Raw genomic sequence first — 27,306 nt, forward strand, 5'->3', positions numbered from 1 at the left:
TCAACTTTCTAACTAACTTTCTCAAGATTGATGACTTTCTTGTAGCACTCTAGTGAGAAATATTCCACTGTTTAAAGAAACAAAAATATAGGCTTAAATACTCTTAATTTTTTTTAATTTACTTCAAACAGTTCTCAAGGATTTCTTTTGACTTCGACCTGTGATTAAATGTTAGTTTTTGTGTTAATGTAGGTTGTTTTTAATAAAAACGATTTTTGAAGAAAGCGCGACGCCCTAGACACCCTCTACAATACATTTTTATTAAAACAAAATATCTAACAAAGCGGTTGTTCTCTTATCTTTAAAGAAGATTCAGGAATGATAAAATGAAGTCTTTACCGGATCCACTCTCCGATCAAGCAATCATCTCCAAACAGGTTTAGAAACATATTTTATCCCCTATAAAATTATACAGGTGGTAACCCCATATAATTTAGTGATCGGTTTTTTAAATGATAAGCCAGTCACCATTTCCTTAGAAATTTTTCTTGTGTTTTAACTGTACGTACATATATATATATATATACACACACACACACACACACATAACACATGTATAAAATAAAATTTAAATAAAAAAAAAATGTTAACGAATCGGGCCATTAAAAGTATATTTCCTACGTAATCTACAGATCAAAAATTTAACAAGTTTGCAATACTAATAATTTGAAAAAAATATAGTTCAAAACCAAATTTTTGTATAAAGGTACGTTTATTTCAGCACGCATTTTGAGCCAAGTTGCCCATTAATGAACGTGCATTATTTAATTTATATAAATGGTCAAAAATTATTTTTGTATTTCAATGTACAATGTCATTTTTCTTTTTTAGAAAATTTAGAACATTTTATGAATTAATTGTTCATTAAAGTACTAATAAAATATTTTACGTTTCAAATTTTTAAAAATCCAACGTCTTTTCTTCACTTTTTAGAAATGAAATAGGATATGGAATGTGAATTAAACCAAAAACAATGATTTCAAGATGTTAATTTAAAAAAATAATAAATCATGCAAAAAAGTGCAACCTGTGAACACAAAAACAAAACAAAACTTGAACATATTTTCTTTATATTAAAAAAAACAAAAAAAAAAACTTATATTAAATGTATCGACTTAGATGAACAGTAAATACATATTATAAGTTGATCGTCCAGTATACTTTGATTAATAATGTGAAGGACTAAAATTATAACTTTTTCTGAAGAGATCCATAATGTAAACTTAAATATTATTACACTACACATTGTAAGGTTACTACATTTTAATAAAGACTTAAAAAGAAACATATTAACCCAATCATGCTCATTGTTGCATTTTCGCCACACTATAAGCACCTTTCAAGTTTCTACCGCCTTTTTTTGAACACTGAGAAATCTAATTCACTGAATTATTTTTTTATGAGTTGCTGAAGAAAAAAAAATCCAAGCAGCATGATACAAAGCTGTATCCATTGCAGAAATAAAGGATAAAGAAGAGGTGGTTACATTACCGGTTAAAATACGTCAGGGACAGAGAGAGAGAGATGAAGCCCAATTACTGCTTTAGTAAAAACAGAAAAATAAAATTAAAACGGCTTTTCTTTAATTTCTGTACCCCTTGTACTATATGTTGCGTTCAAATGGCGTATTATTAATATTCAAGTTTAAAATTCCTGTTTTCAGGAAAAAATTATAATATTTATATTAAGGAAGTGCACAAAGTTTTTAAAAAAATTGAAACGAAAAAATTACTGAGCATGAATGGGTTAATATGGCAATTGAAGTTTTCACATTTATATTCTTAAGAGTATAAATAAATGTTATCATCCGTATGTAACAATACAGAAAGACAAATCATAGAATTATCTTGCATTCACAATCATAAAAGAAAATTAGAAGAAATACACTACTTTAATATTATAATTACGATTGATAAGCACGAATGCTACAGAGGTAATAAATATATAATATTATCTAATATGTACAATCTATTTTGCTTTATTTGTATACCTATTAAAATTAACCATTCTTATTTATCTTATAGTTCGATCATCAAAACAATCGAAAACTTTACAATGTTTACTCTTTTTTGTAATGTTTTGTTTATTAGTAGTAATAGCCTATGTTTAAAAATAGAAAACCTAAAGGGTATAGGAGAAAAACTGATTTGAAAAGAAAAGCTTAGACTGTGTGACGGGCAGTGTATGCGGAGCTGGCCCAACGTCGAAGTGAGATCACAGTTTGCGCGTGTCTCCGCACTTAAGGAGAAAAAGTATGCAGTGTGGCTCTTTAATAAATCACGCTGCAGAGCCTGTTGATTTTGGTTCATCCAATTGCATTTTTTCATCTTTTTCAACTGTAATAAAAATGGGTTTTAATTTTATTTTCTAAAAGATAAATTTTAAATACAAAAGCTTGAAGAAGTAGGATGTAGATTTAAAAACCTTTTTATCCTGTTAAAATTCTTATTCTAATCTATAAAATTATAAATAGTACCTACTCCAAATTTTAAGTGGTATAAACTGTTGAGTTCAAAAAAAAAAAATAAAAAAACCTGTCTCCAGTCGATGAAACTTTTTCCCATGGAAAGCAGAGAGAGAGAGAAAATCCTGTACTCCAGTTACAGTAAACAACATTGACAAAACTTCAATGAGGAATGGAGCGAATCAAACATGGGTAGTCGTTGCAATTAACGATGGTCAGTACAGTGACAGATCGAAGGGAATTGTAAGTTATGGCGATCCATAACAGCGCAAGGATAAGGTTGGTGCCGGAACAAAAAGGTATGGCAAGGGTTGCCAAGTAAAGAACCTTGCAGTTACCTCCCGAAATCTCGAAATCATTTTTGAATTAATTGAAACTTAGACGCATTAAAAATGGCTACAATGAGATCACTTACTACGAGAGAGGTATGCCAGGAATTAAGCACTCCAAAATTTTGTTTTTTGATTTTTTTTGGCTGTAAAAGCCTGACAACAGCCGCTTAACTTAACCGCCTCCTTGGCAGAACAAACGTCGAACTAAGGGGGATTACTGTCCTAATTTCAGGGCATCGCCTCTCTTGAGGAAGGCTGGGGCAGAGTGTTGGACCAGAGTGATGAAACTCTGTTCCATTTCCTAGAAAAATGCCGCACGTTCTTAATGTTTAGCGCCAGTAATTCGAAGTTGAATGAGGGAAGAGAGACTTGCTTCTGCTGAAGCGTTGTTTTGCGATGGACCAAAAGAGTTGGTTGGAAGCAAAGGTCGACATTTTTGAAAATCTTTTAGAATACAATTCATGATAAATAATTCTTCATAGTTGCAAAAAAAAACTCACAAAATAGAATTCACTATTGCACTATTTCTCAAAGCCTTGGAACTACTCATAATCTTCTGCAAGTGAATATCAGATGGACTTTTGGAATTTTGTGAAATTCGCAAGAACGCATTCTTTCGCATGTCTAAATTCAAGTGACTCCTGTTATGAAACCGCATTTACTTCTTCAACAGTGTAGAAATGACGGCACTGCATCTAACATAAGACTCTACGACAATTGCAAACTAATTTGAGGATTGGTTTGGCTACAAAGCTTCCCCTAAGGTCTGATAAACAATACCGATGATCCCCAACTAGACTTTTTACCCAACTTTTTTACTTCCTAACGTCGTGACATAACAATTGAATAATTAAAACCAACCCCAAACAGATTAGAGGATGAAACTACTTTAGTCAGTCAAATTCTAGAAGCTGTCATTTTTAAAACACTCCATCATTAATAATTAGATTTCTTTTGATTACCTTTAATTTCATCTTTTACTTGTGCAGAGGAGCCATCATCAGGACTCGTAGCACCACCTCCCGCACCACCGCCTCCTGCTCCAGAACTACTCTGCTCTAATCTGGGCCTCTTCCTCTGTTTATTATAATTCCTATTATCTCTTCTACCACCTTCACCTTCATCCTCTGATTCAGAGAATTCATTATCACCTGAGACTCTTTTATCTTGAGCGGCCTGAGGTAAACGTTCATCAGGATTTACTTTTTCATCCTCGTCGTCTGAATCATCTTGCACAGCATCCTCAGGAATCGCTATTTGAAAAATGTCATTAGCACTATACATGGACAATGTTTGCAACTGTTTTGTAATGAAAACCCTTTACCTTGTACTTGCACTCCAGGAGCATGTGGCAACATCCTCAAGTTTTCGAACAACCTTGTTCTACAAATCATAGAATAGAAGTTACAATTTTATTGGCAGTAATGAAACAAACAAAAATTAATTCATTTGAAATTAATTGATTTACTAACTTAATTTTCTCCAAGTATTCGGGTGTATTTTGATTTGCCATATTCGATGGTGATATGTGCAATTTGAAATCTGGACCAAAATATTCGAAATAATCATTATAAGGAAGCTCGTTCGCAATTTCTGTACCTAAAGCGACCGAAGTTTCATACGTCCAACAACGGGACACATTGCGAATTGTATAACCACCTCCACCAACCATCAAAAAAGGAAGGTTATATTTCTTCACAAACTCCACACACTTACCATGGCCTACAAGTTAAATAAATACAAATATCAAATCTAATGCTATCTCTATAAGATTTCAGATATATGTTTTTCACTATCCAACTAACCTCGCACAGTTAGATTAAAACATCCCAATCGATCTCCGGTAAGAGAATCAGCACCACATTGCAACACAACAGCACTTGGTTGAAATGTTTCCATGACTTTGGTAATTATAGGCACAAAAATTGACTCATAACTCTCATCATCCATACCATCCCTAAGTGGTATGTTGACAGCGTAGTACTTTCCTTTACCGGCACCAATATCCTGAAAAAAAATATATGTATTGTATTTTTTTAATATTTTTTTTTTAACCTAATATTTTTAATTGACCTTTTAAATGCGTACATATTTTACTCAAAAATAAAAATGTACAAAGATCTTGAAGGACACATTTAGGTTGAAAGGAAATCCCACACAGGGCAAAAGTAAGCAGCACGCTACAGGCATATTCTAAATAAAATTATCAGCGAAAGGTTGAGCAGTCAGAATTGCAGGTGATCCCTTAGCTTAGGTTATGAATCGAAAATCAGCCCTATCGACACTTTCTGGTGACAATGTGAACTTACAAGTGTAAACAGAGGCTCTTATGCTAAGCGGCAGAGTAGGAATGATATATAGTTCTTTAAAGGATTTCACTGCATTGATAGATGGTAAACCATACTACCTGAAGCAAGCGTTTCATGCAACTCCGCTGGTCGAACTCAACATATAAGTGAGAGTGAATAAGAAATTAAAATTTTCACAAAAAGTGGAGAGAGGAGAAAACAGAAACATGTTCAGGAGTTACTACTGCTGTCATAACATCCTCAAAAAGTAGCGATGGCCAATTTTTGGCTTAATACTGGGCATCTTAACTTTGTTATACTGGATGTCAGAAATTTAATGACTGAAAAAGGCTTTGATTAAAAAAAAAAGATACAATTTTCACATCCCACAATAATTATTCGTGCGTCAGCAGAACCTAGCAGCCCTGAAGCTCTCACAGCCCATATGGTTCAGCCCTCATTCAGTATATTTATGAAGCGAGATATTAAATAATATCAAATTGTTCAAAAATCACACACCCTGAGATCTCCAGTTCCAGGAAAATATTCACCATATTTGTGGAATGACACAGTCATCACTCTATCTGTAGTGTAAAACGCTTCCTCCACCCCATCACCATGGTGAACATCAATATCTATGTATAATACTCTTTGATGGTATTTTAGCAACTCCAAAATACCTAGAAAATTAAAAATATTAAAATTACCTGTCCCACACATTAACTGTAATCAGTATATTATACTGAATTATTAGAATATTAAAATAATAATTATTTACCCAATACTATGTCGTTAACATAGCAAAATCCAGAGGCTTCGGATTTTTTGGCATGATGTAAGCCTCCGCCCCAATTGATACAAATATCAGCAGCTTGTTTATTTAGTTTAACGGCTGCAGCTACAGAACCACCGCCAGATAACTGGCAGAATTCGTAAAGCCCGTCAAAAACAGGGCAATCTTCTCCAACATTGACTATAAAATTAATTTTATATTAGCTTAATTACAATTGAAATTAATTTTAAGCATGTAAGAAGCGATTAAGTTAAATTGTTGAAGCAAACCACCTTTAAAGGAGATATTTTCGGAATATAACTAAATAAACAAAAAAAAAAATCTTAATTGCTTTTTTTAAATAAAACTTTCTTTCGTAGCTTATTTTAGGAGGTCATTTTATAAATACACAAAATACACACGAGGAGAGCTAAAGTGTCAAAATTTTATCTTCTACTAGTAAAATTCGTTTAATTCTTCTACCACTAAGTTGAACTTTATAAATCTAAAAAAATGGCCACTAAAAAAAACAAAAGCTTGCAGCAATGCTTCTCATTTTTTTTTTTATGAAAACAAGTTCTGGTGGTACTCATAACACATCCCATTAAATAATACATTAGTACATCCCTGGCTAATCTGCACAGACAGGAAGCCAACAAACAAAAAAAAAACAAAAAAAGTTCTGGTGGTATAATTTCCTATTTGAGGGATTAAACAAGTTACATATCCTTCGTTTCCCTCAAAGAAAGTTCTTGTGATTACAAGGAAAGCAAATTTGGGTGTAGCGTTGGAATCAATTCTATCAACTGCTGGTCTCAGAAATTGATTTTGAATTCGTTGCTACTCGTGTTAAAAAAACTAAATACAATAACGTTTTATCTGGATTACTTAGTGTTTAAAGTCTGCTACAGAGTGGAAACCCAACAGCAATTTTTTACCTTACTAACATGGATCATTAATGGGTTAATCTCAATCGCTTATCTAAAGGAGAACCTAAATAATAATCTATCTATCCATTAACTGTTATATATCTACTAACAGCCTCAGAAACGTGTGTGCCTTACTTCAGTTTGTATTAATTTTAATTTTTTATAATGATGAAAATATTTACTGATTTAGTCTACTAAATACATAGCTATTTCTCCACAAGGATATGCAGAGCTCCATTAGCAGCAAAAAGGAGTAATGGACTGTTTCTTTGGTAGTAAATTTTTAAGGAATTAACCAGGTGTATATAATATTAATCATTACATTGTGACAAAAAAAAATTATTTAGTAACATTCGATGTGTATATTACTTCTAAGTGCTAAAAAAAATTAGTTAATACTATTTAAGTAAGAATACGTACACCTCTGCATCTGCTTGTTATATTCAGACATGTTATCTGGCCTAATACTGCGAAGAAATCTTATATACTCGTCACTATGGAATTTTGTCATTTCTTCAGCGGTGGCTTTGTGTGGCCTCTGCAACAGAAATATAAACAAAAATAATTAATGTATCTTAATTAAATTTAGTGTAGTTGTTAGCTGATATACTATTGTACATAATATTGATGCTATTGTATTAATATTAGGGGCGGTGTGAGTTAAGATTATGAAGCGTCATTTTTCCAAGTGGGAGAGATCCTCAGTTAGACTACTTTAAATTTGTTAGAAAAACATTTATAGAAAAGTAAGTGCTTCGCCCCCCCGTCTACAGCACTAATAGGCATTTGGACATTAATGGCCGCCAGAAAACTAGGTTTGTATTTTATTGTACAAACATCATACTAGCTTTCGTCCAAGGAACCAGGCCAATTTCAAGTTGACACTTCTTTTCAAAAATTTAAAAAAAAAAATTCAAAGTTAGGTGTTTTTCAACATGACGCTTTTTTGTGCAATTTATGCGATTAACCTTTATACAACTGTCCTATCTACTGATTAAATAAGTTTTAATTTTCCAATTTTGTAAAAAAAAAATCCAGATTAAAATGCGTCAATTAAGATTATTCAAGCTAAATAGAAAACAAAGCAAACTTTATCAGTATTTATTAATTACAATTAATAATAATTACAGTTAATAATAAACGCATTATAATCGGAGAGAAATCATAGAAAAATAATACTTTCTTTTACACATTAAAAACTGCAACAGACATTCCACTCTAAGGGGAAATACATGTTTCACGGGGAAGAATAAATAAAAATTCTAGTTAAGTACGTCCATTCAATGCTCACATAAATTTCCATTTTCCTGTAGAGCCCATAGTTGAGAAGTAAGTTATGTGTCATCCTTATCCGATGCGGCTTCATTGGATGTCCTTGTCCGTAGTAATAATTTCCAATATCGCCTAATTTAAATCAGAGATTAGATTTAACATCTAACACATTACTGAGCAAATAATTTAAAAAAAACTGGACTTGAGATCATTTTAAAGATTTAGTGAAAGAGATACTCAATGTCCGCGTTGTTTGTACCTTCGAACGACCGTATAACACTTCAAAATTAATCACCCAGCATAACAATAATATAATTACTGTGTACAACTTCAAAATAGTGAACATTTTAAAAATAGTTGCCACCCTAAAGCCTTTAAAAGGTTATTTATCTCAAAATAAATAAAGAGTTGTGGTTAGGATTGTGTTGTAATAAATCAGGATGCTATACGGTCACCAGAGCTCGGCGTCTCATGAATTCTCTGCGGGAAAAGTAATTAAAACAATAAAATCTTTCGTTTTAAAATCCCAAACAGAACATATAGCGAAATAATACAGCGACAAACTATTTTTAATACGAACAGAACCCCTTAAAATACTATTTTTTGAAAACTGAATAAGTTAAAACCTTAATTGATTCGGGGGGAAAGTGCAACTTTTGAAAGCATACAAAAGCCAACAGGTTAAAAATAAGAAAATAACAATAAATTTTTAAACTCACTGTCATAGTAGTAGCAGACTTTCTTTTTCACAGCCGATGTCATTTCAAAGTGCGAACGATTCACTGCAATCTCAAAATTAGTTTAGTAAGACTAACTTCGTGTACACACAAATCTTAAAGAGTAGTGGTTCACGCCAAGTTCACTCACGAAGTGGGGGAAGCATCAAAGCCTGTTGTATTGGTTTAGGTTATAATTTATTTTCGTAACACTACATAATTAATTTACTAAAAAAATAGTCTTGTCCAAAACGTTTTAAATGTTTGCACGAAACAGGTGAATTTATTATAACAAACGGACTTTCCTGATAAATTGTGTATAAGGCGGGAACTTGGAGAAAATAGTTAATTTCAAATTTAAAATAGGGCGTAGGTGAACTTTGGACAGTGAGATAAAAAATGCTATAAATAAATACTTATTGCTGTTTATATTGTCAGTTTCATTATTTTGATTAATACAAAAAGCAAGAGCAAAGGTGTTATAGATCAACTAACGAAAGGTAAAACGCAATTTTTACTTTAACTAAAATTATAGTTATTTAACGCAGATTACGTATATGTATATGGATTTTGTTACATTTATCTATTACGTGGGTGCCCAAATAAAATTATTAACACTAGACAATTATAAAGTGGGTTTATTCAAGTAAATTTCTTTTTTAAAATGTAGTAGAATCTGCAGAGATTATCTGTTTTGTAATGCTTGTTTACAAACTAATGTCTGTCCTATTCCAGCAGTATTGGCAGCGCAGAGCAATGAAATCGCAATTATCATCAAACTTTTCGTTAGGTATTTGTGTGCATCCTCGTTTAATGGCTGCACTCAATTCAGCGTCAATTGCAGGTTTCAAAGCGCTAAGAATTTTAAGTATCCTTTATATACCGTGTTGTGTGAGGCTCAGGATATTGAAAAAACACCTTCGACCAATACATCTTTTGGTATGATCTGACTTCGTAGTGATTGTGTGGCTATAAATGAAATTTCTTTTCTTAAAGTAGATATAGCTCTAACACTTATGACAATTGGAGATTCATGTGGTGCAAAGAGAGGCAGACCATCTGGTGTGCAAAAAGCAATCTACCAAGAGAATATGGTATGAAAATAAAAGAAAAAAAATTCAACGTAGCTCCTTTGCCTCTACAATATGTTCGAGTAGGCAATGTATTACAAAGCATTCATTAACTGGGTTAGCTCAAGTAAACGTTCTGTGTGAGAAGTTAAATACATTATTAGTTATATTTTACTTTTATACATCAACGTTTCTCCGACTAACCGATAATTTAACCGTGCTATCATATACCTACTCCTTTGAACTTTTTCTTTCTATAAAATAAAGCATTATTATTCGTACTATTATTGTAAACTATGAAATTGGATTGTACTAAAATAATTTAAAGTGCAGAATTACAGTTCATCGTTGCTATGTAATAAATACCTTTAAAAATAAAGAAATTCAGCAATAATATATTATTTTTTTCATAAATGAAAGAGTTGCCCACTAAACAAAGCATAGAATCACTAGCTCTAATTCAGTGCAATAATAGGTGCATTCCGTTTGTTTATGCAATGAACAAGGAGTCAAATATAGTCTTGACTGAAATGCAAATCTTATGTTATAAATTATTTTCTTGTTTAGTTTTTCAATTTGTGTTTTCTTCGTAAAGTAAGTTGTATTATATATTCAGTTTTCAGTATTTTTTAGTTTTATTTACAGAAATCGAAACTTTAAACTTTTGTTAAAATGCAAAAGTTCTGATTTAATGTTAAACATAGATACTTTATTGTATTGTGAGATATTATAGTAATTTAGCGAGATAAAAGTTTCTAAAATGTATTTTCTTTTGGTAAAAGAAAAAATAAAGCAATAAGAATTTAGAAATAGCATACAATATTATAAATATTAATAGTATACAAAATTATTAAATAATTAAATTAATTCTTTTTGCTTCAATGATGACCAAAATAACATTCGATGTGGATAAAATTTCTGGTCCTGAATAATAGTACCATTAGATCCAAAACTAATAAATCTTTGATCATGGTTATTCCATTGAGGCCACTTGAACTCAGATTCAGCTGGAGTTGGAGTACTGAAACAAGATTTTTTTTTCTTTTAACAATCAAGGATCTGAGGGAGGTCATCCAATGCGTTTAACAACTTTATTTTAGAAAGATAGGAGATTTTAGTTTAGGATTCGTTAAATCCTGAAAGATTCTCCATTCATTTGGTGCTAAGTACCTAAGTTGAGTAACTTCTGTGTCCTAGTATTCAAAAATGTGTGAGCATGATGCTAAATAGAGATGAGAGCTTTTAGGATAGTCAAGTTCTCGACAAAAGTGTTGTATAAAAGTGTCATATAGTTTGTTTTTTTTTCAATTTAAGGGAATGACCGTATCCTTTCATTATTATTTTCCATAAAGAAAATTAAATCATTAAAAGTCCAGCATTGCCTCTAAATAACTGATGAAGTTCAATGTCATAAGAATAGAACTAAAATTGAATAGTTATTGATTTGCAATAAACCTTACAAATCAAATTTCTTACCCATAAGAAACAAAATCAACAAATAGTTTCACTAGGTGTTCAGACAATTCTAAATCATTTTTGTCAAATGATTGATTAAATCTATGAGTTACATTCCAAAGAAAGATTGTCTCATCTTCATGATCACTTCCTGAAAGACAAAAAAGTTTATGATGTAAATAAACAATTCTATGACAATAAACAGTTAAAAAAAAAGTACATTGATAATAAATTGTCAAGAAAAAAAAATCACGTTTAAAATGTCTGCAGCAGGTATTTAGTTGCTTGATTTGTTTATAATTAATAGATTCTAACTTAAAAATAACTTCTTACAATTAGATATTTACAGAATAGTTCCTAAATTAAGATTAGAGATGAATCTGAATTCATAGACTTTTTTTCATTGGCACTTTTAGGCCACTTAGTTAAAACAATATTGTCTTCGTTCCCGATTTCTTTTATTCAGGAATTGTAAATCTATTTACAATATAGATTTAAAATAGAGCAGCGATCATTACTATTGTATTAACTATTTCAAATTTCATTAAAGAAATGCTAATTTTATGTAGTTGAGAGCAATGAAACAAGATACAAAATAATTTATAGTCCAAAATGCCTGCGACATAATATATGTATGTATTTAATGATTTTATTTTTTATTGTTACTTCTTCATTTTAACTTTACCTCTTCCCTTGAACTTTTTCCGTTTAAAGTGACTCGTAGAAGAAGAAATTGGGAAAAAAATGACTTAAAAGATGACGAGGAATTAACTGTTAGAGAGCACCCAATTTACTAAATAAGACATATTCATAGTATACCATTATTCTAGAATCTTTTTAATTCTGATTCTTTCTTGCACCAAAACATATTCAATGACTATATTGAATAAACTATCTATTATTAAATAAACTATTCTTTACCATTAAGTACTCTTACAGAAGTGTGGTCAAACTGATAAGAGAGATTACTGTTATATGCAAAGTTGTAGACATAACTTGGACCATCATGTAATTTAAGACTTTCCATCATAGGCCAAAAGAAAAAGCGGTCAGAAAACAACTAAAGACAATAGAAGAAATTTTAATAAATAAAATCATTTGTTGTGACAAAATAATGTGTTGATGTTGATGAACTTTTATTTTGAATATCTAAAAATTTTAAAATGATAATGAATTAATATTATGTCATTAATTGATCTAGACAGAGTATTTTTACCTTTCAAGACAATTCAGGATACATATTAAAAGTAAGTAAATTTTAAGAATTTGTACACCATCTTTAGCTAAACAATAAATTTTAAAAACTTACATTTGTTAAATTTTTTAAAGAGGAACTCGTGATTTCTTGATTTCCAAAATAAAATTTTCTGATTTTATTTGAAATTTCAGTTGCATGTTTATTTGAATTATAAAACAAAAACTTAGGCATTAACTGATTAAAAGCAATGTCTATAATACCATAAAAATTGATCCATTTTGGTAAGCTTACAAAATCTGAAAAGGAAAATTAAAGGGTTACAGTGAAATTCTAAAACTGAATTATGTATAAATCTTTCATATTTTAGATGTTCATATTATAACGTATACCTACAACCAGACAATACAAAACCATCAATACTATTACACCCTGTTAGCCAAGGTACTGGTGCGCTTTCCATTAGAAATGGATTTTGTGGTAGAAATGGCGTAGAAGAATTACTGTCTATAATTGGTAAGAACGTGAATAATGGATTGCCACAATTCATTAAAAAATCCTTTAAAAATAAATTAATATCATTAATAAATAAAGAGAAGATAATGCCTTTACAAGATGTTTATATTAACTTTCTCTATTTGTAAGTGTTGAGTTAATGTCAAATTTTATATTTCGAGTTATCACCGAAAATATTCCATTAGGTGAATAGATTCCATTGGAGAATAAGTATTAAATATTGCTCAAACAAAATATGACAAATTAAATAAGGAATTAAGAAAGTTTGAGAGTCAGAATATTAAGCACAATAGTAAGAGAAAGACAGTTTTTTAATTTTTTCTATATCGACAGTTATAATAATTCAATTGTTATTTCCCAATGAAAAGGAGATAACTCGGGCGATGTGCGCACATCTTTGCCAGAGATATCTTGATTTTAGTTAATTTTGTACTTGAATAAAGCACTTTTATTTAAAGAAGTAATTAGCAAATCCTTAAAACTGGAATTTTAAGATGAAGATATGAAAAAAGTAAATTAATTGAATTTAATAAAAATTTAAAAAAAATGAATTCACATTTTCTAAGTACATAATACTTTTAATTGATGTTTTTTTCTTTAATTCGAGAGAAAAATAAATAAATATTCAACTAACATCACGCTGATACATTGATAAAATATTATTGACTTCTACGCTTTGTAGACAATGTAACATTTCATAAGTATTATCAGTAGGGCATTTAAGCGACTTTGCTGTTTTGATAGCTGTGCGCCTTGCCACACCAGGCTCCGTAATCGCCCATGGCGCTAAAGATACACCTGATTCACTGATAACTCCACGAAATAAACCTAAAATTTTGATTAAAAAAAAAAAAAATTGGTATTTGATACAAATTTTGCAATTAGAGATTTATTAAACGATTTAAACCTCTACTCAATGGCGATATCATGTGAAAATTAGTACTAGCGGCTCCTGCACTGTCACCCATCAATGTAACCTTGTTCGGATCTCCATGAAACTGTGCAATATTATTTCGTACCCATTTTAATGCCATTAATTGATCTTTTAAGCCCATATTTCCCGACATAACATGATCCTCCATTGTTAGGAATCCTGTTTTTACAAGAAATCTTTAATTACATTTTGTTGAAAATACTATTAAACCATTTTGGTACCTTTTAAGAACAGAAAATAAGCACTAAGTTTCAAATAAAAGTTCATTAGATTTATTTTACAATATTTTTTTATTCATTAGCTTACCCATGGCACCAAGTCTATATTCGACTTGAACGAGTACTATATTATGGTCCATCATGTACTGAGCTCCGTGCTCTAATTGGCCAGCTCCGAATGCAAAAGCACCTCCATGGAAATAAATAGTCACAGGAAATAATGTTGTTGTATTCAACTAAAACGGATGTGTTTAAGATATTTAATTGTTAGTGAATTTAAATTGTGATATTATCAAAGATTCTGCTCTATCACTTTTAATTGAAATCGTTCCTCAGATAAAGTGATTTTATTGCGGAAGTCTGAGTAAAATGAAACCTCAAACATCCTTCCAAAAATGTTATTTCAGATTAATGCAAGTTCTACCAGCTTCATAATATTTACGTTTAAATTTTTAAAACAAAGATTCTATTGATGAAAAGCAGTTTACCGAAGTGCAATTCACAGAATAGATTATTGAAAAAAAAGCTTTTATTGTAAATTTTTTCCGCAGAAATTATCTTTGGGTAGCCCGGGAAATTTTTGGGCTCGGTTTAAATAGTCTTCATAAGATAGGGGAAGAAGATACAGCTCGCGACCTAATACTACACTCAATAATAAATCTAAACGAGATCCCCATAATTACTGTCTTTATCTTCAACTACATTTATGTTGTAGTTTAAAGAATGTCTAAATTGGAATTTAAAATAATTGAAGTTGTGTGATTAACACCAAATTGTTTCAAGAATTAAGTCGTAAAAACATCTGTGGTCTTCTCAGGTTTAGTGGTCTTATATAGTCGGAAAGCGACAATTCGAAATGTTTTTTAAAATAAATAATCCAATAAAGCATAAGATTCTTTTCAACACTTTGATTTCTCATGTTAACAAGCAATGAGGGATGATTTCTGATACTAGTCGGTAATGCGGATCTAATCCTCTATACAAGAAAAAATCCTAATTCTAACTTTGGGTATTAATTCAGTTACAAGTTAAGATCATAAATTTATTTTTCTTTCTAGAATATTGTGTAGAGCCATAACATTATTAATAGTTTAAAATTTTGGTAGCAATCACATTACCTTTGGCGTATAAACTGTTAAATACAGGCAATCTTCACTACCTATAACTTTTGTATAAAATGGATGTAGATACTGCAGACATAATTTACTAACTTTTTTAGTTAATGTACCATTCCACGGCTTTGGTGGTAATGGATCCTGAAATTAGAAAATGAATTCAACAAAAAGACGTATTCATTCATAACTTGAACATAACTTTTCTGAAAAGATGTAAGTTTACAAAAAGTTACTAAAATCAAAATTAAAGATTGAAAGTACATTATTATACTAACCAAAAATCTAAGATCACCTAAAGGTGGAGTGGCGTACGGTATGCCGGCAAATAAAAACACTTCTCGACTATTTCTAGTTTTGAAAGGATACCCTTGGATACTACCAAGATTGGAATCAACTACAATAGCAGTAGCAACTCCAATTAACGGGAGAAACAACCAAATCATTTCAGTTTGACACAGAATGTATGACTTGTGCACATGATAGCAAAGCCACGATATTAGATTACCCCTTCTACCATTATTATATTACTAATGCATGTGCGAGAATGTAAAGTGTTTCTTGCTTTTTGAAACTGTTCTTTTGAATAATTCTATCAAAGAACTAAAATAATTTTATTGTTCTAATTTTTGAAATATCTTTTCATTTATTACATTTACCTCTGTTATAGTCAACAAGACATTCAGAGGGGGTTGGCCTGTTAATTATGTAAATCATAGAATAACAAAAAAAATGTAAATACAGAATAAAAAAAACTAATAAAACAAAAATGCTAATTCAATGTAGAAAAGATAAGAGAGATACTAACTAAATTTCAAATTTACAAAAGAGAACAAAGAATTTGTAACTAAGAGTATGTACTAAATAACCAACTAAAAATACTTCCTACAACTGAAAAATGTCAATAAATGAAAACTTCTTAAAAATAATAATAAGAATATATATACAAATAATGGTTAATTACCTAGAAAATAAATAGAAAACTTGGAAAATTCAAATCAGAATACACAGTTACTATTAAATAAACAATTTCCTTACTTTAAGAAGATTGAAGAAAACTGAATCCAAAAGTCTTTGTCCCTTTATCACTCTTACTTGTTTAAATAATTTACAGGAACGGTGTAAGAAGTTCATTAACAAAAAGTTGATGACCCATCTCAGTATTAATTTTTTCTTTATTCTTCCTTGGATTCACAATAAATCTATTTTTCACAGAAGAATACAAAAATTTAATAATAACAGGAGGATTTTTTCGCCCAAATTTACGGCGATAAATATAATTCACCATATCTATTCTGATTTCAGTATCTATTACCTTAGTCTTCTAGGTTTTACTTAACTAGTTTTATAGTTAATTTCTCTTCCTACTATAAATGGACGAACTACTTGGCTCATTAGTTAGTAAAACTCTTTTCAGATAAAAAATACAAAATAGTTCAGATATGACAGTTCCACTGAATCAGAATTGAAATAAGAGAACTTTCATTTTATATTAAATTATTCATTATCAAAAATTTCCCAGAGTAGTCATTTAGTCTATATACTTATATGTTGCATACCAGTAACATTTACGGAAAATTCTAATTTCCATACCTGTATTCCGCAAGCCACATTACCACTCCTTTTTAAGAAAAAATACTCTGAAACAAATTAAAGAATAACCTGCGAAATGGCTCAAAGCAAAGCTTTGCATTCAAATAAAAATCTAGTTCTAGGTATAAGCTCAGAAAAAAACGAAGCCTTTAAAAATAATAGTTACAAGATCATGGCTACGATTACCATTTTACAGAAAGCGTTAAATTTATAAACTAGCGTAAGATTATGGGACTATATAGTGGGAAGCGAACTAGCCACTTCTTCAGGGATCTTGGCTTCACTGCGGGTATCCGAGTCTAATAACTCGAATTCCAATTTTCCGATGATTTGTACAACCAATCATACTGATTTCGATATGTTTTAGTTGGAATTCCAGAATTTGTTAAGTATGAAGAGTGTGTGAACAAGTGAACTATACTCTAGAATTAATTAATTTGTATTTATAAATTAAAAAATTATAAAAAGTTATTGTAAACAATCAATTATTTGAAAAATTTGTATTATGGCTCATGGATTCATCTTTAGTTTTAAAATACAACATATTAAACTAATTGACAGTTTATCGGTGAAAATTTTATGCATAATGCCTTCATGCTATTTTCTAATATTCGCAGACAAGCTTTCTAGCCCAGTTCACAAGAGAATATATTTGCTACTTTACACGTTTAGCCCAATACATTCTACTTTCTTAGATCATTGATTTAACTAAATCAAACATTAATTACATCAATAGTCTGTAGGAATTAGTTTAATTACTAAAAATAATTACATGAATTAACTTTAATGACCAAACATATTACTTTTTAAATATCTGTCACGGTGATTAAGATATTCACTGCTTGCATTAATTTTCCTTTAGTATTTATTAATGAAGGAGGTTTGCTTTACAAATATAAATATTTTATGTACCTATTTTATTATACTTCATAAATAGAAATTATGTGCTTTTGAACATGTATATTTTTAAAAAGAAGGAGACGAGCAATTTTTAAATTTTCCTCACTAGGGAAAATCTTTTACAAATTCCCAGCATGGAATAGATTTTAACTGAATAAAGCAAAGATCATTAAGGTTAAAATTTCTAAAAGAAATACAAATCTTATTTTCAATTATTATTTCACATTCGAAGTTCATAGCATTTTTGATCATATAGAAAATTAATGTACGATATATACTACCATTTTATTACCTGAAGTAATTCATTTATATGTACATGACTTGACCAATTTCGCATTTGAGGTTGTAACTCATCCTGCTGAAGATTATGACCTCAAGGTGGGATCACTCAAAATATTGAACTTTTTATTTAGATCCGCAACATAAACTGCTCAGTTTATTCAATATTTTAATTGTGTGCATGATCATGAACTTGAAATGATTAACCATTTCATTTAATTTCTTTTTCCTCAACTTAAAAGTAGTAATTCACTTAAATTATCTTAACATTGATTCTTATTTTGATTCATATATATCCCTTTCATTTAATTTATCCCAAAAATTCATACGATCCTCTAAAAAAGGTTCTGCCTCAGAAATTCCTTTATTGCTAAATATTACATATTTGTTATGCTCCGCAGTCCAGATTGGCCATGCAAATTCAAAACCAGAAGGAGTTGGTGTACTAGAAAATTATATATTACTTTAAATTAATTTTATCTAATTATTCCATCTATATTAACTATTAAGTTATTTACCCATTTGTAGCAAAGTTCACCCACAGTTTTGTCAACAATTCAGAAAATTTCAAATCTTCACCTTTATGTGGTTCAATAACACTACTGTAATCCCATAAATAGAGAGTCTCATCACCATGAGCTGTTCCTGAGGAAATTAAAGCGGCTTGGCGAATAATTATTAAACATATTGTTTATATAAAAATTAAAAATGTATTACCATTCAAAACATTTCTGTATGAACTGAAAAGACTCTGCAAAGTTTCTTTTCCAATATAAGTATTGTAATAAACGTAATTGTTTCCTTTGTGCTTTTTGAGGGATCTGATCATTGGCCAAACAAACCAAGCGTCACCAACCATCTGAAACAGTTGCATCAAATAACTCTCCTTTTTTAACCACTGAAGATTTTAAGTATTATATAAAAATGTCCCACTTCAGTAAAATTTCTAAGAGTTAAGCTGGATACAGGATTATCGTCTAAATAAAATCGCCTTAGCTTATTCGTAACTTCGTGGGTATTGGAAGAAGTATCTGAATACATCAATATTTGTGGAATTAACTTTGAAAATTGTTTTTCTAATTCCTTTTCAGAATTTCGGAATACACTGAATCCTGAAAATTATTAAAATAAATATTATTATTATATATCATTGATTATATAAAGAGTAAGCTATTTTTGTGAAAAACATGTTTTACTTATCATGCCTGCCATCAATTGACTTAGACTTACCAGCTGTTTTAAGCAATCCTTCTAAGTTATTGCAACCGGTTAGCCAAGGCACTGACGCAGGAAATAATTTGTGTATTTCATCTGGCAGAAATGGGTTTTTGGCTTTGGGATCAGGTGAGGGTGTGAACACAGTTAAAGGATCGTTCTGCCATATCTGAAATCAGGATTCCATTATTTGTATAACAGAAATAAGATATGGGGAAATTGAAAACAACTTCTTATTGACTGAGATTGGCATTTTCTAGTGGGGAACTCCCCACACTTACCTGAGGCTGAGGCCTGCAGTTGTGTCCTTTAAACCCGTAATTGAGGAGAATCGAATCAATAGCAAACTTCAGCTTGTTGCACTCAATTACTCACACTTTTACATATTTTGAAATTAAAAGATAATTTAATCCCAAGTAAAAACATGACTTCCCAATCCGCATCGAGTAAAGTGCATATTAAATATATAATTTTAGGTATTATATAGAAATTTTACTTACAATAAAATTTTTGTGAACTCCAATGATATCGTATGGATGTTTTATTTTTAAACATTCAACCATATCTACTGTAGAATCGGTTGGGCATCCTAGAATATCCGCCGTTTTGATTGCCTTTTTTCTGGCTAATCCTGGAGCTGAATATGCCCATGGACAGAATGCTGTACCAGATTGACTTATCGCCCCATGGTATAATCCTATATTACCATTAATTAAGTTTTAGAAAAATTTCTTCTAAATTTATGTAAAAAACTCTAAACAATGTTGGAAAAATGAAACTGTAAAACACCAGTATTCTTTTTAATTTTGTTGAAAGACATTACTTTTATTATCTTTTTTTTATGATTTAAGGCGCGTCAATATCTAAGGTTATTGGCGCCCGGTGCTTTTTTTCAGTGCACTGCCGGCCTCCGGACAGTGAGCTGTAAGAAGCTCCTAGGAAGAGGAAATCTAAGGGTCAGCAGCTGGATTCGAACCCGGGACCTCCGCGTGGGAATCCATTACGCTAACCACATAGTTAATTCCTTCCCTTATTATTATTAATATTATTTGAGATTCATTAAATTAAAATAACCTTGACTCAGAGGCGATATCATGTGGTAATAAACACTGGCACCTCCAGCACTTTCGCCCATTATAGTTACTTTGTTAGGATTTCCGCCAAAATTATTAATATTCCTTTGTACCCACTTTAACGCTATATTCTGATCTTTCAGACCAAAATTTCCCGGTAGAAGTTCATCCTCCATACTCAAAAAACCTTAAAAAATTAAGTATTTATAATAATGATTGATCCTCAGATCAATCCACATACATAAATCCACAAAATTGGTTCATCCAAATGAATACTGTAATTCATGTTATAAAATAAGCACACAGAGTAACCTCTGTATTGTTCTTTCTAAAGTGTTCTGAAACTTACTAACTTTTCTAATTATAAAACACTGCATGTTACTGCTGTTGACAAACCAGATCAAATCAGCATATTTTTTATAATACTTAAGAAACTTTTTTTAACTTTATTTATTTTTACAATTCTGCAAAAAGTGAAACTGATATGTATAAATTCGTGAGTAGCATGAAGGGAGAATACAGCAAATGGAGAATCTCCCAAAGTAGAGCATTTCGCTATTCAGATAAAAACAGCGAAATTAAGAGCTTACCCAGTGATCCTAATCTGTAATTAATCGTCACTAAAACTACATCATGATCCATAAAGAATCCAGGTCCATGGGCGATTTCACCAAATCCAAAAGCAAAAGCACCACCATGAAAGTATACCAGCACTGGATACTGGCTAGAAGAACTTATCTACACATTTGAAAAGATTTAAATTAAACTATTTCGAAATAGATCAAATCATCAACCTAATATGTTCAATACTGTTGTAAAATGTAAATATGTCTACCTTTGGGGTATAAACTGTCAGATAGAGACAATCTTCATTTCCAATTATTATATTACGTACTGCAGGTATCAAATTAATTAACTGCACGCACACATTTCCATAGATTTGTGCTTGTCTAATTCCGTCCCATTTGTCTGGTGGCTCAGGATCCTAATTTAGAAAATGTTTTGTTTATTCGAATTTACACTCCCTACATGAATGTGCAACTTAAAAATTAAAGAATTATAAAATGGTTTTAAAACTTACACAGAAAAATATTTGAATTTTTTTTATAAATAGTTTTCAAAATAAAGTAGAAAGGGAAAAACTCTTGCTGTCAAACAGAAGTTAGGACTATAGCCTCCCTGTGATTTAATTTAATTATACAATGAGTCTAATCAAATAGTCAGGAGTGAAGGAGTGCTCAAACAAGTGTAAATCCTCTTGGCCGCGATGAAAAACTCTAAATGGTCAACCCATTTAACAACACAAAATGTTGACTAAAGGCAGGGAAATAAGCCTAAGAACTAAATAACTAAAGACATAAAACTTAGATGTTCTTATTTCACATAGTTTCCATTGAAACGTTGAAACCCCCTTGGGTGCGCCATTGTGGTTGCAAAAAGGTTGCTTGAAAACGACGCGTGAAATAAAAAATTCGAACCCTATTGCAATCCCCTTAGTAAACAAAATGATAGGTATCTTTTTAATGGAATGAATACAGTTAACAAAGATGACGAAATCACTAGATAGGAATTTAGAAACTTTCAATTCTTCTAATAACGTTTTGACCTAGAAATCTGCTGAGAAATTACCTTACACCTAGCTACAGTTATATTCACTAATGTCATATTTGAGTTGCTGCATACTGAAAGTGTTCATGTCAGGCTGAGATTGCAAATATTTTCTATTATTCGAAATCATTCTTAATTGAATCATAAGCAGTCAACATTGCAGCACATAAGCAGCGTTGACTAATGCTGTAAATAAGTAGAATTAATATTTACCTGGAACCTTAGCGCTCCAATCGGAGGTTTAGCATAGGGAATTCCTGAGAAACCAATGACAGTTCTTCCATTTCTTGCTTTTAGCGCATAACCTTGTAGGAGCCCCTCGGTTGTTTCAGTGATGAATTCTTCACACTTTAAATAAAATAATAAGCATAGAATATTTCTCATAATAGTCAAAATATTATTAAAGAGTTTTATTGTAAAACATTGGAATAGAAATAATCAAAGCACAGCGCACAGTGGGAATTGGCCTCTCCCCTCTTTGAAATTCAAAAATCAACATCACTTTCGGACTGTAGAGCGTCAAGCTATCCAAATGTGGTTGGGTTGCATCATTATTAATGAAGTACACGCAACTCACCTTTTATGTTCTCTGAATTTATATGATATTATGTGTAAGATTGAATCGATGGTCTCTCTTATTTAATTTTTGTCAGTTTTAATGGAGTATTAATAAATTTAATTAATACCAATCTGAATGATATCTGGACCTAAAAAATTTCAACATAAAATTCAAGTAGTCAAACAAGTTTCTGAGATTTTGTGAAAGAACGTAGTTTAGCAAATTTTTTAGTTGTAATATTAATTCAGTCTTTAACTTTCTGCTTTTACATAGTTAAGTGTTACATACTGATCAAGAAAAACATTTTATCAGATTATTGGTTTCCACAAAGACGGTATTTCTATTTTTTAAGATATATTTATTTTAATTGAAAGATTGGCTTAGAAGCTGTAATTTGGGTTAAATTATTAGTTCTTAACACTGCTAATGTGTTTTATCAAGTCTAAGGATGAGCTCAACATGAACCCCTTCTCATTCCTATGAGAATATTCAGCTTCTTTTATCTTTTTCAGAAAATAAGTTGTCCCTCACCTACTTACATGATTTTTGTATAAACTATCAAAATGCATTGCTTCTCTTCTAATCCAGGACATGCGAAGCACTCTCATCATCCTCATGCAGCCATCTGGCTTGTAGGATCTCCTACAAGCAATCACGCTCTTGAGTTCTCGTATTCAAATAATTTCCCTGGAATCATTCTTATAGATACACCAATCAATTTCTTCCCGTCAATAATCGCAAGACGTTTCTATCTGACTTATCTACCTTATCACTAGAATTAGATTTTATTTAGTTGATTTCCAGTTGACCTTCCAAAGCAATTTTTGTAACTTGAAATCGCATTCGGAGGTGAATAGTATAGAATTACAGCAGAAAATTTCCTTTTAAATTAGTTTAAGTTTTTGTATTGCAGGTGTTCCTGTTTCAAGGAACAGTTAAGCATTCTAATAATCTATCCTTAACAATCCTGTTCTCAGACTTTACTGTAGATAAAGTCCCAAGTTTCCAATTTTTCTTGCCTGAACTGGCAGCTTGCATTATTTGAACTTCTTTCTAACTTTTTAAGATCTCTTACCTTTCGGTCATTTATTTAAGATGAATCAATTTTTATAAAAAGGTATGTATTAATTTGAAAAACTTGTGTCAAAAGCCACATCTGACAAAAGCATGCTTTTTATCCATGAATAAGACCAAAGTGTGTTGTTTTATCTCAAATTATTTTAAAAGTCCATGCCTGGCCATCAGCTACTGGAATAACCTGAGATCTAGGCCCAAATTGGAAGGTAGGTCTTATTATATTAACTTGGTGATTCTATAGGTCAGGAACTGACTGCAGAATTAATCCGTCAAGGCCGAGAGGCTATAATGGATAATTGTAGGCTCATTAACCGGCCACTGCAGGCTCATAAAACATATGCATCGCATGGGCCTGACAGATGATAGCCTTTGTAGGTTCTGTCAGGAAGAAGAGGAAACGGCACTGCACGTGTTGTGTCAGTGCGAGGGGTTCGTATGGCTAAGGATGTTACTTCTCGGGGAGGAAAAACCAAGGCCTGTGAGCTTTACCCAGGAGTCGCTCTCCAGAATTAAGAGTCTGATTAAACGGACGGGTCTGGAGGACGAGCTCTAGAATGGGGGAGCCACAATAGATCCAAAAGGGTCGCAGTGGCGTAGGCTTTGTGGCCACCCTAACCTAATCTATTCTATTCTATAGGTCAGGAAAGTAGCTTAAAACAATTAATGTCGTCCTAAAACAATTAAAAATGATTGTTACTGGAAGAATGTTCCAAATAACAGTTATACTTGTGTATATTAAGTTATTAAGTTTATCAAATTTAAAGAAAATTGTTGGAAACATTTTTGAGGAAAAAGAGACTCAAAATTATTTTCAGCAAAATGTCTAAAATTAAAGTAAATAATCGCCTATTTTTTCAGGCGGGGCTTAACGTCCAACTACCATTTACTAGGTGTCTTGGACGAAGGCGACTAGCAAACGTACTTTACTATTTCTCATTTAGCCATTAAATGAAATCCAAGGCCAAGACCGGGAATCGAACCCAGTACCACAATGCATATTAGCTTTGCAAATCAAGGCCTCTTAACCCGCTCAGCAACCGTGGCGCCTAGCAAAGTGTCTACTTCCAAATTGACAGATTTTTTTTTCTCGAAACCATATTGTCATTTCGCCATATTACACCTAAACCAAACAAAAAATTTATAGTTCTCATGATTTCCCATTTTTTGAGTTAATAAATACAAACACTGAATAATTAGAAAACAAATTTTTTTTGTTTGGTCTTAGAGAACTTCAAAACCGATATTTTCAGTTAAAAACCAAGATTCGAAACTTTGCACGATCGTTAGGTATACCTTGTCTTGCTGCGAATAAGAGAAGTAAATAGAACTGGTTCAAGAGAATTTCACTTCCGATCAAGGTAGTTCTCGGGAGAAGTGAGTTTTGGCATGCCTCTAAAGTTGATTTCAGTGAAATGTCCTACAAAATACAATTGTAATTCAATAATTCAAAAAAGGACTTTTTTAAAACAAAAGCATATTTAGTTTTCGAACCCTTATTGAGAAGAGAGTCTATCATTTTTGTTTAAAATGTATTCATGAAAATTGACTTTTAATGGTTTATAGGACGTCACGTTTCCCTTAAAAAACAATTTATTATAGTAATCTTGCATTGAAACCTAATAAAATTTAGTCAAAATTCGAAGTTCGTAGAAAATTAACCAATCCTAATAGAATCTTATGAAGAGGTGGTTATGTCTGCTACAGTTTCAAGTTAAAGATTTAAACAGATATTTAACACTTAATAGACATTTAACTCTTCATGGAAGTTAACTTTCTTTCCTAAAAATGAATGTCCCAATAGATTTTCCCGCATGTAGTATTTATTTATTGTTTTTGTGGACTTGTTTGCACATAAACCATTACTTTATATGAGGGCTGGAAAAACCAACATATTGGTATGCCCAGCCACAGTTGGCTCCTAATGCCTCAATTTACCTATATATTGGTGGAAAAAAAACCAGCCCTATCTTTTCCTAATATACAATTTGAGGAATAGCGCAGCCTCTTTCACTTCTTTCTTCATCATGACAGCCACTCTTCTACTACAGTCTGCTTCGTGGCTTCCATGAGATAAGGATATCTTGAGCGCTGCGTACTGACTTATTCCTTCCTAGAACAACACAATGGTCTCTGAATGTGACTTCGTTATTTGATGAGAGCTTAGAGTGGTGTAATTAGTAGTGTAGTTATGATAGTATTTGTGTGAGTAATTAAGAACTAAAATCGAAATATGGAGTCTCGTTGCATCCTATATTTTTATTTTATTCCCTCTAATGAATTTGTAAATAATTCGTAGCGCATCAGGATTCATTATAGCTAAAATACTTTTAGCGCTACGATTTCATTTGGTTTTACACCCCTTCCTTTTCAAATGCAATGTTAAATTAATATACTTAACTTCATAAGAACCTAATATAAAATGCTAACTTTTTTTGCAGTTTTGGAGAATAGTAGTAATTTGGCGATTACTTAATATTTTATTTATTAAAATTTGGAATAAAGAAGATGAAATGTAAAGCACCAATATTAAAATTGGATTAAGATAGATTCTGTTTATTCCAATGTAAATAATTTGGCATCATTTAAATATAATTTATTATATACTTTCTCAATAAGCAAAATATAATTAATCTATCTTCGTCACTAATTCAAGGTTATAGCCATTACGTTTTTTACCTTGTAAAAGCACTGATGAGTACTACCCCCCCGCAGTTAAATTACAATTACATAAATGAATTACCAAAGCAATTATTGTTACAATCACTTGCTGTAGCTAGTTAAACATGAATTACTTTTATTTAACACTTATGAATCTTGAAGAAAGATGAACATCTTATAAAAGATTCATATAGTTCTTAAATAAGCTCCTTATTTTGTTCCAGTTAGACTGCCACTCCGAGATTGTCCCAAAATTTGATACGGTCTGATGCCAAATGGCTTTCAACAGATACTGAACCATTTGCATTAAATTTAAAATATTGTTGACTAATTTGATTCCATTGTGGCCAGTTGAACTTATAGCCAGGTGGTGTTGGAGTTCTAAAATATAAAGAGATAGGTTTTGTTAGTGGCTTCAGTTACTTTAATCTCAGAGTTTCTTTTTTGTTAAGGAAGTAAGATTCTGTAAATAAAAAAATATGATGTAAAACACTGATACGATTTTCTGTAGTTGTAATTTTCTTAGTTCTAATGAAAAATTCAATCGATTCCCTAGAATCTCCTTAAAATCAATTTCTTCTCAACCCAATTGTCAATTGTGGCATATCCTCCATACTGCCTGACTAGACTGAGGAGACTGGTGAAATGCTCCTGGGCAGAGAACGATAGGAGGGAGATTTTCTTTTCTAAAAAACTCAAAGTTTTCTAAAAAACTCAAAGTCCTTCACAGTGAAAGAACACGTGCATGGTGCAACTTAATGAAATAAAAATCTTTAAACTTACAGCAATAAACTCATTTTTTGAGGAATGGACACAAATAGCTCCATACACGAGTGTCGCACATTTACATACGTAGAGTGAGAAAGAAGGCGTGATAAGTATGAAAAATAAAACCGAAAACGATGTTTTCAAAACATAAATTTTCGGTAAAACTTGAAATAATGAAATGACATCAGTCTTTAATAGGTTGTTAGAAAAAATTAAAATAAAATAAAGAATAGAATGGATAATCACAAAACTTTTTCTGTCCACGACTATTTCCAACGTTCTGTAAAAACTATTCCCTAAAAA

At 31.2% G+C, this 27,306-nt stretch overlaps 4 protein-coding genes and 1 long non-coding RNA gene across 10 annotated transcripts in view; 1 reads left to right on the top strand and 4 right to left on the bottom strand.

The window, feature by feature from the left end:
* Positions 1-594: 594 nt before the first annotated feature.
* HDAC1 (histone deacetylase 1) lies at positions 595-8,917 on the bottom strand. The gene is made up of 10 exons (XM_074119775.1): positions 8,777-8,917; positions 8,077-8,189; positions 7,206-7,323; positions 5,863-6,057; positions 5,604-5,764; positions 4,602-4,803; positions 4,269-4,518; positions 4,121-4,179; positions 3,759-4,049; positions 595-2,336 (listed from the first exon to the last, which is right to left on the bottom strand). The coding sequence occupies exons 1-10, from the start codon at positions 8,817-8,819 to the stop codon at positions 2,278-2,280; spliced, it is 1,491 nt and encodes a 496-aa protein (XP_073975876.1). The 5' UTR covers positions 8,820-8,917; the 3' UTR covers positions 595-2,277.
* Positions 8,918-9,131: 214 nt separating this feature from the next.
* LOC141449939 (uncharacterized) lies at positions 9,132-12,878 on the top strand. Of its 4 annotated transcripts, none has more exons than XR_012455778.1 (5): positions 9,132-9,273; positions 9,509-10,437; positions 12,331-12,545; positions 12,688-12,777; positions 12,864-12,878. It is a non-coding gene; the product is annotated as an uncharacterized lncRNA (long non-coding RNA). The 4 variants fall into 4 exon arrangements; XR_012455783.1 differs by having other exon boundaries at positions 9,133-9,273; positions 9,512-10,437; XR_012455782.1 differs by lacking the exon at positions 12,688-12,777.
* LOC141449841 (venom carboxylesterase-6-like) lies at positions 10,592-16,458 on the bottom strand. 3 transcript variants are annotated; one of them, XM_074119704.1, is made up of 10 exons: positions 16,312-16,458; positions 15,280-15,417; positions 14,250-14,397; positions 13,917-14,102; positions 13,644-13,837; positions 12,890-13,052; positions 12,608-12,792; positions 12,220-12,358; positions 11,320-11,449; positions 10,592-10,864 (listed from the first exon to the last, which is right to left on the bottom strand). In XM_074119704.1, the coding sequence occupies exons 1-10, from the start codon at positions 16,405-16,407 to the stop codon at positions 10,702-10,704; spliced, it is 1,542 nt and encodes a 513-aa protein (XP_073975805.1). In that variant the 5' UTR covers positions 16,408-16,458; the 3' UTR covers positions 10,592-10,701. The 3 variants fall into 3 exon arrangements, with proteins under 3 accessions (XP_073975805.1, XP_073975799.1, XP_073975813.1); XM_074119698.1 differs by lacking the exon at positions 16,312-16,458 and adding an exon at positions 15,552-15,964; XM_074119712.1 differs by lacking the exons at positions 10,592-10,864; positions 12,220-12,358; positions 16,312-16,458 and adding an exon at positions 15,552-15,766.
* An 897-nt stretch (positions 16,459-17,355) lies between these two features.
* On the bottom strand, positions 17,356-23,132 carry LOC141449837 (esterase FE4-like). Its single transcript, XM_074119684.1, has 11 exons — positions 23,040-23,132; positions 22,155-22,289; positions 21,169-21,318; positions 20,924-21,071; positions 20,335-20,520; positions 19,761-19,957; positions 19,276-19,429; positions 18,979-19,157; positions 18,763-18,904; positions 18,564-18,690; positions 17,356-18,490 (listed from the first exon to the last, which is right to left on the bottom strand). Exons 1-11 carry the CDS (start codon positions 23,115-23,117, stop codon positions 18,322-18,324), a joined length of 1,665 nt encoding a protein of 554 aa, XP_073975785.1. The 5' UTR covers positions 23,118-23,132; the 3' UTR covers positions 17,356-18,321.
* A 3,155-nt stretch (positions 23,133-26,287) lies between these two features.
* The window catches only part of LOC141461367 (uncharacterized), a 30,571-nt gene continuing 29,552 nt past the window's right edge, over positions 26,288-27,306 (bottom strand). Inside the window, exon 20 of the mRNA XM_074142370.1 lies at positions 26,288-26,616. Coding sequence (XP_073998471.1) covers positions 26,460-26,616 — 157 coding nt within the window. The 3' untranslated portion in view covers positions 26,288-26,459. The remainder of the gene's footprint in view (positions 26,617-27,306) is intronic.

Source organism: Rhodnius prolixus, unplaced genomic scaffold, assembly GCF_049639745.1.
Source record: "Rhodnius prolixus isolate KJV_2025 unplaced genomic scaffold, Rpr scaffold_1, whole genome shotgun sequence".
NCBI classification, from domain to species: domain Eukaryota; kingdom Metazoa; phylum Arthropoda; class Insecta; order Hemiptera; family Reduviidae; genus Rhodnius; species Rhodnius prolixus.